Below are 16046 nucleotides of genomic sequence, written 5' to 3' on the forward strand. Positions count from 1 at the left end.
GCTTAAAACTGTTGTAATGCTTCCCTGCTCCCTTATGACAAAGGTCAAAATCCTCACCACAGCCTCCACGCAGAGTCACTGCCCCTCTCCTGCTTCCCTACGCCCACACACTCACCTTCTATCAGTTCCTCAGTGTCTGTGTTCTTTCCAGCCCAGGGCCTTGGCCAACACCGCCTCCTGTGTCTACAACACTCTTTCTTGCCGACCCCCACCCCTCGCGTAATCCCAATACAACATTAGGACTCAGAGCGCCCTCGGGAGAATGGGCCTTGACTTCCAAGACCAGGTCAGGTCTCTCTGTTAAGGACGCACACCGCCCCCTACACTGGGCGGTACACTGCCTGTGCAATTACTCGTCTGTCTTCTGCCCTGGCCTACAAGCTCCAGCGCTCAGGAACTCCGCATTTCTTGGTCATGCTCTATCCACAGCCTTCACCACAAGAACACGGTAGGTACTCAACTATTCGTGGAAGTAACATACAAAAAATAATTTAAGAGGCCAAATGGGGGTGCCTTTTGATTGTGGAGAATTTTAAATATATTCAAAAGCTGGGGAAAGGGACCAAATCTAGAATATACGGACTACTCTTACAATTCAATGACAAAAAACACAAATAACTCAATTAAAAGATGGGCAAAGGATCTGGCAGACATTTCTCAAAAGGAGATGGAGTTATGGCCAAAAACACATGAAAAGACGTTCAATATCATTAATCATCGGGGAAATATAAATCAAATCACCGTGAAATACTGCCACTCCCAACCCATCAGGACAGCTTATAATCAAAATAATAACAAGTGTTGGCAAGGACGTGGAAACACTGGAACTATCATGTTTCTGGTGAAAACGTAAACTAGGAGCAGCCGCTTTAGAAAACAGTTTGGTGGCTTCTCAAAAGGTTAAACAGAGGGCCGCCGGATGGCCCAGGTGGTTAAGCGTCCAACTTCAGCTCAGGTCATGATCTCACGGTTTGTGGGTTCGAGCCCCACGTCGGGCTCTGTGCTGACAGCTCGGAGCCCGGAGCCTGCTTCGGATTCCGTGTCTCCCTCTCTCTCTGACCCTCCCCTAGGCTCACTCTGTCTCTCTCTCAAAAATAAATAAGTATTTTTTAAAAAATTCAAAAAGAAAAAAAAAAAAGGTTAAACATAGAGTTACTACCTGACCCAGCAATTCCACTCCTAGGTATTCACCCAGGAGAAATGAAAACACACGTCCACACAAAAACCTGTAGTACATGAACGTTCGCAGCGACGTTATTCATAATACCTGAAAAGTGGAAACAGGTCAAATGACCATCAACTGACGAATGCATAAATTAAATGTGCTACATCCATACAATGGACTATCATCTGGCAATAAAAAGAAATGAAGTACTAACAGAGACTACAGCACGGATGTACCTTGAAAACATTACGCTGAGTGGAAGCAGTCGCCAAACATCACACACCGTATGAGTGCATTCATATGAATATCCAGAATAGGCAAACATAGAAAGACAGAAAGCAGATTAGCAGTTGCCTACAGCTAGGGCAGACGGGGGGAAATGGCAAGTGACCACTAATGGGTCAGGGTTTCTTTTCTGGATAATGAACATGTTCTAAAACTTATTACGGTAATGGTTCCACAACTCTCTGTGTGTACAAAAACAAAACAAACCACTGCACTATATACTTTAAATGGATAAACTGTATAATATGTGGATTATACCTCAATGAAGCTATTATCCTTTTTAATTTTTTTAAGTGGAAGAGAAGGAACCTGAGAGGAAAACAGGAAATACTTGGGACCCTGAATGATGAAATCAGCAAGGTCTCCCAAGAAGGAAAAGGGAGGCAGGAGCCCTGCTTGCACGTTCTAGGATGTACGATGCTTTCAAGCACGTTCTCCCACAGTCCTCAGGCAAACTGCATTCCCAGAGCTCGCAGGATAACAGAAATTACCAGGCCTATTTTCCAGACCAAGAACCGAGATGTCAAACAACCCGTCCGAGGCCATACGACGAGAAGGTTAGAGATGTGGACCTCGCAACGGCTCTTCAGCCTCTGCTGCTCAGTTAAGGAAAGTGAGACACTCTCTGTCCTGAAATTCGAGGGAAGAGAACAGGTTCAAGGACAAGAACAGTCTGAGGTGGTGAAGGGGACCAGCTGGGAGGAAGTGCATGCCTCATCAGAGAGGACTGGAAAATAACAGTCAATTGCTTGGTCCTCAGTCTCCACCAATCTTTATTCTTAGATCCAAATCTGTGTGTCATATGGCAGGAGAAAAGATATCTGCAAGTACACAAATGCCAAAGCCAATTTCAGGCTGGAAGACTGCCGTCAGTCAACCTAACGCGGGTTCTAAAATAACACCGCACAAAATGCTACCTTATGGACGCTGAGCGGAGTCCCACCTACCACCTTATTAAAGATGTCATGACGGGACTCCTCACTTGCCGGTGGAAGCGGGCCAGGAAGGCTCACACACCGCGCTCGACCTGCACACACACGGCCACGTACGAGGCACTAGCCGGCGCTCGCCACGCACTTCCTCAAGTCGCCACTGCGCCAGCCTCAGGTTCCAGGTCACACCCGTCCCATCCGAGCCACCGAGAAAGGTGAGCGGTCAGGCCTGAAGCAATCCCAGGTACGTCTGGAATGGTGACAAGAGGGTTCCTCCCTTCCTGGGAAAGGTTTGTGTAGAATATCCCTGTCTGCCTCTGAAGCTGGCCTCCGGCCTCCGGCCCTACTCTTCCTCCTAACAGCCGACTCGCTCTGGACCATTTTCTGAGCCTTTCCGAGCTTGTATTTTTCATGTGTAAAAGGTAGGGAATACCTACCTACCTCATCTGCTTCCTGAGAAGATTAAATGTGATGATCTAGCGCAAACAATCTTGGCACAAACAGAAGACACTAAAAAATAAACACAGTTGCCTTCCTTTTGAAGACACGAGCAAGAAGGAGAACTCCAAACTAAAAAATAAATAGTTTTTAAATATATGCAGGGAAATTAATAAGTTCATTCGATTTTGCAATTTTCCTACACAAAGGAGGCTATCCCCCGCATAAACTGGGAGAAAAAAAAAAACAGCTAGCTTTCCTAATACACAGGTACAAACTAACAGGGCTGGGGGCAGATGAGAGCATTTCTATCCCAGCCAAATTGCACAAATTTGCATCTGGAGTACCGTTAATATAATGGCAGTGTCTTTTTTTTTTTTTTTTTTTGTCTTTACTGATATCTTTAGAAAACCCTTTTCTAGAAATTACAGTTTTGGTGCATAATTTAAAACAATCAAAAGCAATTTTGCTAATGATATATCTAACTCCCTTTGGTATGCACAAAAGCAGTAATTTAGTGGTCAGAAAATAAACTTAATTCTCCATTCTGATGCTATGAAGCAGTGTGTACAGCTGATTTCTCAGATACAAAACACCCATCAGAAACAAGAACACCAACAGCCATCGCTGGAGCTCTATTAGAAACATGACCTACTTCTCCACCAGAACACTCACATCTCCCTGCTGCGGGGACCAACCAACCCCAACCCCTCGGCCCAGGAGGATTTGAGTAAAAGGTCCAATCGAACACTGCCAAGAGAGCCTGGCTTTTAATAATCTGGCATCTGTGATGGTATTTGAGGAGAAGCATAGAGACAGCATCTTGACCGAAGCAAAATGCACTCAACCCAACAAAACCGGACCCTACCACTTTGGGCCAGCAGGAGCTGGGGGCCAGCCTGGGAAAGGGCATGGCTGTCCCAGCTCCACCCTTTAACTGCTGGCTACCTGCGAGCATTCAAAATCCGGCTTCCTCAGCTCTGACAGGTGTTGTAAGGATACGAGAATGTAGACAAAGCTCACAGAAAAGTACCTCTCCACCAGAAAGTCTGCGTAGGAGAAAACCTAGGTTCTCGGCCCGACTCGGCCCGACTCAAGTCATCACAATTTTGCTGCAACCTCAAAAGTAAGTGTCCACCTGGAGGTGGAAGTCATACAATTTCTGGCACATTCCCCACGATGGAATTCTACAAAGCCATTACCAGGAAAGATGTTCCTGGTACACGGCATGGAAGAAAAAGCTACACAAACAGATACATAAATATGACTCTATAAGGAAACCGCATAAATGTCACGCTATAGAGATAAATAAGACTGGGCTGGGGGGAAGGTTAAGACAAAACACACACCTCAAGGTAGAGGCCACACTAAGTACAGGTAGAGGGAGATACTGGATTTTATATAAATCAAGTGGGATCAGAGGTGAGTTTTGAAGTCTTAACTCTGTATAAAAGAAGGAATTAATAAATAATATACAAACAAGCTTACTTTGTGGGTCCCACCGGGGAAGGCAAGGGGGGCGACGTGCCTCCCTGACATCGCGCACAAGTTCTCCGGCTGACCCTCCATGTGGAGCACGGCATCCGGTGGCTTCTCTTCCCAAGCCTCTCTCTTGCCCTCCTGCTGGAATCCGAGCGTGTCACCCTCCACGGTCACGGTCTGCACGGAGGCATCTTTCAGTTCCGGCTTGGATGCTTCACCTGCCATTTCTAGCCGGGCCGTCCGAGGCGACTTCAGTTCATCGTGGGACTTGGACAACGAGTCGGGTCGGGTGAAATGTCCGAGTTCACCTCTCAGCTGTACAACCATTTGCCTGAGTGACGTCTCAGTTTTACCGTCAAGGCGTTCTGCAGAAACTCCCTGCTCTGCCAAGCATACTCGTCCCAGAAGTAGTTCACGCAGCACTTTCAGAAGGTCAGGCCTGTTTTTCCAAAAGGGAAGGAAATAGAAGAACTCGGTTTTCTTGTGCCCTACCCAGTATCCCAAGTTTTCCCAACTGGCCTAAAGCCTGCTTAAACTAAGCACACTGACCGCCCGACAAGTGCCGGGACCCACACCAAAGATTTTATCCCAGGTCACCTCATGTGACCACACAAGGTGGGTACTACCTTGTCTATTTCATGGATAAGAGGAGGAGAATTGATTTGACACAAGTATATACAGGTGAGGGGCCACGTGGCTCTAAGGACGCAGGCTGGGCCTACAAAGGAGCAAACAGAGTCATCAAGTGTTGTTGACAAGTGAAAGGTCCGCCCGCCCCCAGCTCCATTCCTACATCCAGGGGCAAATATGGCTGCGGTGGATCCAGCCAACCTCGTGGACCCATCAGTGAGCAGGCCCATCACGGTACACAGTCAGTGCTCAGGAAATAGGTGCTGAATGAAGGGATGCTGTGAACCACTCATAATAGGAAGAGCAGTGGCTTTGAAATCACACGAAAATGGCTTCAAGTTCTAACTCAGCGACTCTTTGGAAGGTCAGGCTCCCCCGCCACAGGACAGCGATGAGGATTAAACGAGAGGGTGTATAGGTAGCAGGTCCTTTCGTGCCCCTGGCCACATGCCCCAGGCTCCCGTGGACCCCAGCTCAGTCCGCGTGGATGCTGTGTGGACGGCACCTGGAGACAGAGACAGTCCCTCCTCAAGCGCTCCTGGCCTTTCTCTGCTGCACTGGAGCTTTTCCAGGGCTCCCTGATCCCCCGGCAGGGCAGTGGGAAGTGAGAACCAGTTTACATGTGGAGGGGAACCCTCAAGCAGCGGGGGAAGAGAGCTACTGGGGAAACGTCCCCATCTTCCAATGTCTGGAGAGACAACGCTGCGGCCACCCATGGCACCAACCAGATCACTCAGGAACCCTTACTGGCTTTGCCTCTATTCCTATCTTACTCACTCTGCTCCCTGGAGTCATATTCCCAAGAAGCCACTTGTACCCGAATCCTTACTTCAGGCTCTGTTGTCCCAGGAACTCAAACAAAGCCAGCATGTAAAAGGCTGCAGAGCAGTTCAAGAAGAATCCCTGTGGGTGTTTCTTGTGCTAGGCCCTGGGACAGGCACTGAGGGTGCAAAACTGCCTGCAAGGCCTTAGCCTGGGTTGGAGACAGGTATGTCAACAAATCATTGCTCCATGGGGTAAAAAAGCAAACATGGGCCCTACACAACTTTTAATGGGTTACGGAGCCACGTTCCCAGGGTGTCCAAGGCAAAGGGAAATGGGACATTCTAGGCTAGGCAAACAAGGGGAACACAGATGAGACATGCTGGAGGGTAAGGGAGTGAGGCTGAAAGCCAGGAGGGGGGAACTGAGGCGTGACAGCAAAGGAGAGCCACTGCAAGGCTCTGTGGCAGAGTGCCCGGTCACTCGTGTGCTTTGCAGGGGTGATTCTAGCTGCCGTGGAAAGAATGAACGGAGAGACTTCTGTCAAGGGGGAGGAGTGAGTACATTCAGGAAACCCACCCACCCTGCTCAAAACACACTTAAGTGACAGCAAAAAATACCTAACAAAAACATATTATAAGGTGCACTATAGGCGTCAAAAACAAGGTACAATTTATCCAAAGGTCAGAAACTGAGGAGGAGAACCACACATGGTGGAGAAAACCATGGAGATTTCAGGAGCCAGAGGGCCAAGCAGAGGTGACTGCAGCGCCCCACAGGGGGAAGACGAAGCGCGGGGGACGGAACCGGCTGTCTACACAGGCAAACCAAGCACAGTCCAGACAAACAGGCCACGACCCAACAGATCACAGTTCACACTCAAGAAAATAATATCAATAAAGCAACCTGAAGATTTTAAAATAACTATGTATAGGGGCGCCTGGGTGGCTCAGCCAGTTAACCATCTGACTTCGGCTCAGGTCATGATCTCACAGCTGATGAGTTCAAGCCCCGCGTGGGGCTCTGTGCTGACAGCTCGGAGCCTGGAGCCTGCTTCGGATTCTGTGTCTCCCTCTCTCTCTGCCCCTCCCTGCTCAAGCACTCCCTCTCTCTCAAAAAATGGATAAACATTAAAAAAAATTTAAATAAGTATGTGTAAGTCATCTAAAACATAAAGGAGAAAAAGCTACTCATTTAAGGTGAAAAAGTGACTCATTTAAGAAAGAAGAAACCAGGAGACTGAGGCAGAAAAAGAAGAAAAAAGGGAACAGAGCGGGCAAGGAAAGGAGAGGCCAGTGGGAGAGCTGTTGTTAACTTCCAGGAAAGGGTTACCAGGAGGAGAGGTGGGGGCAATCGGTAGTGGTAGTGACAGGGGATGGAAGAGGCCCTCATGGGTGTTGCGCCCTCTCTCTTCTCTCTGCAATCCCTCCAGCCTCTACAGACGGCTCCCTGGCCGTCCCCCTCCCGGTGTCCCTGCCGCCACTCTGGCATGAGCCCTGGTCTCACCTTCCCCGCTGAGCCCTCTACCGGCAGGGGGAGGCCCTACTGCTGTCTGGATTCCCATCGTCTAGCTCTGGGGCAGAGGCGATTCCATTCAAATCACACAGCCACAGCACGACGAAGCAGGGTAAAAAATCAAACAGCTTACAAAACAAAATTAAAATGTATGGTGCATTTTTCACTCCTAATATGGAATCATCTAGACTACACAACCCATCTTAAAATTTAGTAAATCCAGACTTTAAAAATATTTCTGGTACTTTAAGCACGTTAAACTAAATTTTCCTTTCCTCTCTTTCCCTTAATATAGATTAAAAATAATGACAATCGCTATTCAGCTAGCCAAAGGAGGCCTGTTACTCACCACAAACAACACACAGTGAAGCCCAGGGAAAAGACTTTACAAATGGGTAGTAAGAGGTGGCGAAAGAGGCCATTACAATATACTAAAGTGGGGTTGCTGTTAAATAAAACATTTCAAGTGTTACTTTGCCAGGAATCTGAGCAACGGATTCATTAAGCCATCGCTGTGATCAGGACCTTTTTAATGGTTCAGTCGAGAGTCTCGCCAGAGGCCCAAACATTGTTGATACACCCTTCCTGAGAATCTCTGCCACAGAGAAAAGGTGTAAAGGGAGACGAACAGACGTTCGTGAAGCGCTTAAGTGTGTCAGATCCTTTAAATACACTGACTACATTCATAGTTTTTTAAGTTCATTTACTTGAGAGAGAGCGTGAGCAGGGAAAGGGCAGAGAGAGGGAGGGAAAGGGAGAATTGCAAGTGGGCGGCAGGCTCTGAGCTAGCAGCTTGGAGCCCGACGTGGGGCTCGATCCCCAAAACCGCGAGATCACGACCTGAGCCGGCATCAAAACGCTTAACCGACTGAGCCCCCCAGGTGCCCCACACTGACTACATTTAGTCGTCACCATAAGACGAGGAGGTGAGGCAATGCTAACCCCATGTTACACATGAAGAAACGGGCTCGTAAAGATTCAGCATCCCTTGGCAAAGGGGCAGAACAAAGACCGGAACCCGGATCTTTCGGACTCCAAAGAATCACTACCCTCTTTCTAATTTTCTAATTTTTGATCATCTGCACTCACTGAAATATTTTATGGAGCACCTCCCACCTGCCATGTAAGGCAGCAGGCGCGCATGGTGAAAAGGAATCGAGGGGCTCCCACTTCATTAAGAAGACAGACAGACATTCAGACATACGTCGATAACTAAATAAGACCAGGTAGAGCAATGATAAGTACTATGAACTGAGGGAGGGAAGCGAAGGAGGGAGAAGGTCCCGAGACCGTGTGTAGAAGCAAGGTTTCCCGTTCGTGGTCAGCAACAGAGCTGATGTCCGGCCGAGACCCCACCAGTCACACATACACCTAGGAAAAAAGCCCTCCAGCTAGAGGGAACGGCCACTGCAAAGGCCTTGAGGTGAGAACCAGCCAGGATGCCTCAGGAGCAGAGAGGAGGTCTACATGGCCGGAGCTCGGTGAGCAAGACAGGGAAGAGATAAGGACAAAGAAGTAGGTGGGAGCCAGGTCAGGAAGCTCTGATCTTACTGTAAGGGCAATGGAAATCCGCTGGAGGGTCTCAAGCATGGAACGGAATGATCACTGTGGCATGGGGTGCCTGGATGGCTCAGTCTGTTAAGCGTCCAAGTCTTGACTTCAGCTTAGGTCATGCATGATCTGACGCTTGGGGAGTTCGAGCCCTGCATCAGGCTCTGCACTGACAGCGTGGAGTCTGCTTGGGATTCTCTCTCTCCCTCCCTGTCTGCCCCTCCCCTGCTTGCTTGCTGTCTCTTTTAAATTAAATTAAATTAAATTAAATTAAATTAAATTAAATTAAATTAAATAAAAACAAAAAGGTCACTTTGGCCAAAAAAAAAAAAAAATCACGGCAGCCTCTCTGTGGCAAACGGACAGTAGGAGGTCGTGCTGCTGGAGTCCAGGCGACAGACGGTGGCAGCCTGGACCCAAAGGGAACTCCTAAGCAGAAGGCTGGTGTTTCCCTGACCGATCAAAATCCTGGTTATCCCAGAAAATTCGCCAACAGCTCCTAGCACTTACTTGCTAAGGGAAAGTCAGGTCCCCAGAGGTCGGCTCCCGTGTTTACCGCCACGCCAGCGGCATGCAAGGCCGGCGTGAGGGTGCAACGCGACCGGGCACGTGATGCCCGGTGTGCGTGCCGGACGGGGGTGCCGACCACGGTCGGGCCTGCAGGAGGGCCCTCGGAGCCACGAGTCCACTGTCACGGGCCTCAGCGGTGCACCATGAAGGACAGCTGTCCGGAGAACAAGACGGGAGATTCAGGCTGGTGTAAGAAAGCCTTTTCTGACACTACAAGTGGCCAGCGCGGCCCAAAAGCCTACAGAACAGTCACCTGCAGGGCACAGGTAACGGAACCACGGATTGTCACAAGCTTGCCCCCTGGCACGCAGGGCGTTGGCCCAGAAAATGCTTTCTGGAAAAACGTAACTAGGTTTGCGTTTTCAAAAATCAGGAGACTTAGAATATAATTTGGGGGCTTCCGCTGAAAGACCGGAAGGCTGAGAGCCCCTGTGCTCTCAGTTGGGCCTAAGAAGCTCCCGCCCACCAGCAGGGAGCCCACCCCCCCGCGTCCCACATGCCCACCACGGCCCGTTGTTCTTCCCCCTTCGTCCCCGTCCCCCCGCTCACATCACCCAGGCACATCCCTAGGCGCTCCCCGGAAGGAGAGCTGCATCTTCGAGCTCTGATGTAACGTGTGGGACCCCGACGTGGAGAAAATCCTCCAACTCTCAAGTGTCAACCAAAGGCACCTAACTCCCTGTGACAATCAGCCAGGAGAGGCACTAGACACGTGCCCCCAAGAGGATGCGCGCTAGGAAAATGCTGGACGGATGCCAGGGACTGGGGAAGGGGCAGCCTGCCTGAGCTTACACTGACAGGATGCTCCAGTCCTATTTTAGCTACAGAAACGCCGATGAGGCTCAGTCCACCGACGGGAGAGACAGTGGGGTTCCTGGCTCTTGCCAAGAGTCACGGGCAGGAGTTAGCGGCTCCGTTTCTCTGTCTACACTGGAGGAGAGGGCAACACTTTCACTGAACACACACCACCCGCCTGCCATTTTCCTTAAACGGTGTCTTCTTCCTCCTCGCGGCTCCCGAGGAAGTGGCCGGAGAGGCCGGGGCCCTGAGAGAGGAAAGCGCGGCTCCTTCTGGCCCCAAAGCCCAAGCAGCTGTCACGACGGACTCGGAAGAATGGGAAGCGGGGAGGGGGACAATCTGCTCCCAAAGGTTAATTTTAAAAACACGAACGTGCGGAACGCTTCTCCTTTTTCGTTTTAAGGCAAACACCCCGAGGTATTTCCTCACACAGGATGACCGCCGGCAGATATGAGGAGAAGAGAATTTCAGTTCGAGCTCCACATAAAACCGCGAGTCACGACTACAATGGCAGTTTTTAAGCTGCTGCAGAAACCGGAAGAGACTCCGGTAGGGCTGATTCCTCTCGCTGACAGCCAGACACAGCCCTTCCCGGGGCTCCCAGGACCGATTCCAGAGGAAAGCTCGCTTTCGCTCTCTATACTGGGCTTGCACGAGGCTTTGCTGACGTCCCCTCCCAGCCACTAGCGTGCAGCCTAATTACTTAATTGCTTGACTGGCACGATTCCTTCCAAGACATTTCGGTGGCTCTCTCGGCTAAATTACACAGCACCGCCATCTAAATCCATTTAGCAAAATGAGTTTGTTCTCCCCTCACACCCGAGAAAGAAACCACTACCGGGGCCCCATGTCTACCTGGATTCCAGTAACAACGTGGCCTTCTCACTGAAAAACGGGGCAAGCAAGTTCATGAGTTCGCCTTCTTCTAGACTCCGGTCTCCGGGGCAGCCAGGCTTGTGGGCGCCGTCGGAATCTAGAATATTGGAATCCGTGTGCCTCAAATATCCATTTTTGCGACCTCCTTTGGAATAATCCTCCACAACCTGCAAATCAGAGTATCTGGTCAAAATACGGACCTGGGAAGAAAGTGAGGGGGTGCGTGCAGGAGAGAGAGAGGACGGAGGCAGAGAGCGCATCAGCAGTGCAAGCCAGCCAGAGGGAGAAGGAAAGCAGGAGAGGGCACGGAGCGGGCTCAGGCTCGAAGGTCCACACACGTGCCTTGCGGCGGAGGGGCTCCCACAAGAGCACGGACAGGCCTACGTCACTTCTCCTCCCCTCGGTTCCCTCATCCACAAAATGGGGAGAACACTGCCACTTCCCCGGGTGACCACGAGAAAAAGAATGAGAGGAAGGGCCGCGTCCTGCCCACCATGCATGTGTCCCCCCGCCCCCTGGCCAGCTCCTAGCAAGTTCTTCCTAGGAAGGGTAGGGAGCCCGTGCCATCAACGACCTTGTGGACATCTATCATCTACGTCTTGCAGTGTATCCTCCCCGTTACCTATCAGAAAGGCGCCTCACTCTTTACAGATACATCCTAATTAACATGACTTTGATTTGTCTCATTAGGAAAAGAAGAGAGTTCCTAAACTCCCAGGAGGATGTTATTTACGGATCCACCTTCTTGGGTCACCGAGGGCCCCGAAGGAGCGGTACCGAGGACGCATCTAGTTAAAGCTTGTGCTGGGCATGTCTGGAGGTGCTGCAATTAGCATTCTTTCTCCCCCTTTCCAAAGCTGTAAATCTCTTCTACCCGTCTATAAATAACTCCCCTTGACTTCATTACTGGTGATATACACACTAGCCATCACACCCCTCTCTCACACTTGTGAAATGATTAAGATTTTTAAATGGAAGACAAGACCCACACCAACGAGCCGTTATTTATAGGGTCTTGTTTGCCACCAACCCAGTTATTACATCCATCTAAATAAGCAACTTCCAAAGAAGGAAAGGTCTCGGAGACGCTAATAAAAAGAGTGATAGCATTTACCGAGCACTTGGTACACACCTTTCTATTTAAATATCACAGACACTCCAGCAAGGATGTATTAACTCCCCTCAGAAAAACTCGGGCTCGGGGGTTAAGCAAGGGTCAACGGAGGTCATGAAGATACACAGCAAGATTTAAAATCGGCGCCCACTCGGAGCTGCTCTGCTCACCCAAACCATCCGCCTCTTAATGGTCTCCCATTCACGACCACGAGAACGCGAACACTCTGAAGGTCACAAATGCCAAGCCTCCAGCCTCCTGTCTCCCACTGTGCCCTGGTCTCTCGGGTTCTTTCAAGTTGGGAGAATGTTTGTTCCAAATGCCCAGTATGGATGTGACTGGAGGAACGTTCTACAGGGAAGGAGGCAAATGCTCAACAGTGCCCAGACGACACGAAGCTGGGTTCCGTATCAGGAGACCGGAGGGGGCCCCCGAGAAGGGAGTCCTCACACTGCGGTCATGATCTGGGACTTCGCAGCAGTCCAGGGACAGGGCCCTCACCTCGGCTCTGCCACTGACTTGACGCTGTGTCCTGGAGAAACCCCCTCCCCTCACAGGCCTCGATTTCCAACGCATGAAACAAACGGGCGGGGTTAGATCTCTAAGGATCTGACCAGGTCCAACATCCAAAGCCTGTTATTCTCTTACAACAACCCTGTTTTTACTGGCAGCCCTACGTATGTCCTCCTGTCCCCTGACGGGCTCTCCGCCCCGTGTGTGGTCTGAGAAGAGAGAGACTCAGTGTCTTTGCTCTCCACTGGCACACGGCAAACACTCGACACAGGTACGAGGAACAGAAAAGCCAACGGATTCATCCCAAACTGGAGGACTGGCTTGGGCACAGCGAGGGGAGGACGGAATCGGGGTGGACCGCCACGTTCCTACCTTGTTGCTCTGCTCCGAGAGCTGGTCGCTCAGGAAGTTATTCTCGTCATCCTCTCCAAGTCTGGTCGTGTCCTCGTCCTCCTTGCTAGCCAGAAGCTACATGGAGCATGGAATGGTGTGAAAACGCAACCCAAAAAAGTGCGCAGCATGAATATGTATGAATAAGTCAGCGATGTCTTTTTTTTTTTTAATGCAAAACAAAAAACAAACCAAAAAGGAGGCAGAAACGAATGCCAAAGCCGATGAAATAAAAATTAACCAAAGTTAGAGATGCTGGTTCTAGCCAATCACACACAGCTGCCCAGGATCGGGCATAATGTCAGGACAAAGGCCCCGAGAAATGACGAAAGCCATTCCCCTGCCCTGGCAGGCCCTCCCCGAGCTGCTGTAGATCGAGCATGCTGTCTGCTGTGCTGTTGCCACTCCTGCCGTTGCTAAATTCATTTTCAGATTATATAAAAGTAACAAGAGTTCAGGAAAAAGCTATTGACGGAATTGAAAGTATCAAATAGCAAGAAAGCAGTAAATGAAATTTATGTTCTGCCAGATTTCTGCATCACGTCTCCTATTTAGCCCAGCACATAAAACCTCCTTCTGGACTGTCACAGAGCTGAGATGGACAGTCCCAACAATGCTGTCATTCTGTTGACAAAAAAGTCCTCATCGCTAATGAGTAGAGTATTGACCTTGCCTGACGGTAACTTTACGCTTTGGAGACGAGGAGCAGTCTTTTATAAAGACAGCATAAATCCCTAAGGCTTTAAAGAGGAGGAAGGCCCAAAGCTTCTGCACTGTGCATTCTCCAGAACGGGCAGTACGACGTTCCTGAGATGGCCAGATCTCAGCTCTCCGGAAGAGAGAAAATTCCAGTCCTGGGACACCTGGATTAACCAAATCAAAATGGGAGAGGAGAGGTGGCCACACCCAGGGAGCTAATCAGTCAGAGCTGTTGCAAAAATTATACTAAACCTCTCCTCACCGATGAAATTCTAAGTTCTGCACTCAAGTGTCGCTTGTTGAGTCACTTGCCAGGCGTGTTGTGCATGAGATTTCTAAGGTTCTGTCTCTATAGTTTTACTTAGCAATTCCTACATCCAGTCCATAATTTTCCCAGACCAACTTACGTTTTTCTGATCTTCCTTTTATAGGAAACCCTTATTTTGGAAGAAAGCAAACAAAACAAAGCAATTTGCCTTCATTAAGTCATTTTCTAGAAACCTTCTCAAGACCAGAACACATTCAACCTAATCATAGCCAAATCTGCAGTCAGGATCAAACGGAACCAATGATCTCACAAATGAGAGCTCCCTAAACTACGAAACATTAAACAGGCCGGACACGTACGAATATATTCACCAAGGCGTCAAGTTTCTCCACGAGGGCCAGGGGCTTCTCTCCCTCTACTGGCATCTTCCCTCGTTACTAAAACACTCTCAAGTGATAAAGATCAACCAGGGCTCTCAAACTTGTTGGTGGGAGTAGAAGATGTTAGACTACTGTGGAGAAAGTACTGGCAATTTCCTACAAAACGAATAAACCTATGACCCAGGAATTCTACTCGTAGGTATTCATCAAGAAGAGTGAAAACCTCAAGATCCGTACTGAGTGTTCAGATCAATTTTTATCATAATGTCCCCAAACCAAAACAATGCACATCAGCAGCAGCGGAACAAAGAAACAAATTTTAATGTATCTGTGCGATGGAATACTACTTAGCAATAAAAAGGACCATGTTGTTGGTTCACATAACAACACGGATGAGCCTCAAAAAACAGAATGCCGAGTGCAAGACGCTTTACACAAGAGTCTACTTGATGATTCCGTTCCTGTGAAGGCCTAGCGCAGGCAAAACTAACACATGGGGGTCGGAAGTGGAAAAATGGCTGGCGGGGAGCAGTGAGAACTGATGAGAAGGGACGCTGAGGGGTCTGGCGGAGGCGTGGGTTACACAGGTACATATGTTTGTGCATCTGAGCAAACACAGACACGATTTCTACGTTTCAATATACGTAAATGTAACCTTAAAAGGAAAAATAACTGTAAACACATACTGAAGTTAAGATACTCGTGTTTAAGTATTTCAGGGGAAAGGCACGGGTATTTGTAACTTACGTTAAAATGTATCAAAAAGATCAGATGGAGTGAATGCGGCGGGACATGTTAACAGCAGGATCTAGGTGGGGAGTGTGTGGGTGTTCACCGTCAGGTTCTCCTCACTTGGAGGTGTTTAAATTGTTTTCAGGATTGGGGCGCCTGGGTGGCTCAGTCGGTTAAGCGTCCGACTTCAGCTCAGGTCACGATCTCACGGTCCGTGAGTTCGAGCCCCGAGTCGGTCTCTGGGCTGATGGCTCAGAGCCTGGAGCCTGCTTCCGGTTCTGTGTCTCCCTCTCTCTCTGCCCCTCCCCCGTTCATGCTCTGTCTCTCTCTGTCTCAAAAATAAATAAACGTTAAAAAAAATTTTTTTTTTTTAAATAAATAAATTGTTTTCAGGATAAAATTCTGGGGGAAAGTCTCTCCCATCTTTAAAAAACAAAACAACAGTCTCCCTCTGCTCCCCAACAGCTCTGGTCACTGAGCGTTCCCTGCCTCTCTCCAAGCTTCTTGAAAGAAGTGTCTATCCCCACCTCTGGCACTGTGGCTTTTGTCGCTGACACTCTCTACTGCACGTGAAAGGTCCCCAGAGACCATCCGACACGGGAGACGGAACCCACACTGGCTCAGGGAAGAGGCACAGAGAAGCTCATCCCTGACCCTGTGGATAAAGGAAGGGTCTCCCCTTAAGTTAAGCTAAGCACAGTACTGTTAACCCACGTCATTCCCAGTTGAAATTTCAAAATCCTCGAAGCCATTCTTCATTTCCAGAACCACAACCACACCACTACCCCATACAGCGAAAGCAAGATCAACGTTCATTTCTCTTTACCTCTGCCGACTCGGTCAAAATTAAAAGTAAACTCAATTTCCAGCAACGGCCAAGAAATTAAATGTTGTGGACAGAGAGAAATGTCCCTCGCTCCACACGTGAATGACTCACTGACAACTT

The 16046-nt window shown here is 49.2% G+C and overlaps 1 protein-coding gene across 6 annotated transcripts in view; it reads right to left on the minus strand.

Annotated features, from left to right (window-relative positions):
- CDK5RAP2 (CDK5 regulatory subunit associated protein 2) overlaps positions 1–16046 on the minus strand; it is a 170294-nt gene that overhangs the window by 54731 nt on the left and 99517 nt on the right. For all 6 annotated transcript variants that reach the window (XM_042913941.1, XM_042913937.1, XM_042913940.1 and 3 more), the window contains 3 exons: positions 13004–13099; positions 10984–11171; positions 4309–4741 (listed from right to left, as the gene is read on the minus strand). In XM_042913941.1, coding sequence (XP_042769875.1) covers positions 4309–4741; positions 10984–11171; positions 13004–13099 — 717 coding nt within the window. The remainder of the gene's footprint in view (positions 1–4308; positions 4742–10983; positions 11172–13003; positions 13100–16046) is intronic.

This window comes from Panthera leo, chromosome D4, assembly GCF_018350215.1.
Source record: "Panthera leo isolate Ple1 chromosome D4, P.leo_Ple1_pat1.1, whole genome shotgun sequence".
Classification (NCBI taxonomy): domain Eukaryota; kingdom Metazoa; phylum Chordata; class Mammalia; order Carnivora; family Felidae; genus Panthera; species Panthera leo.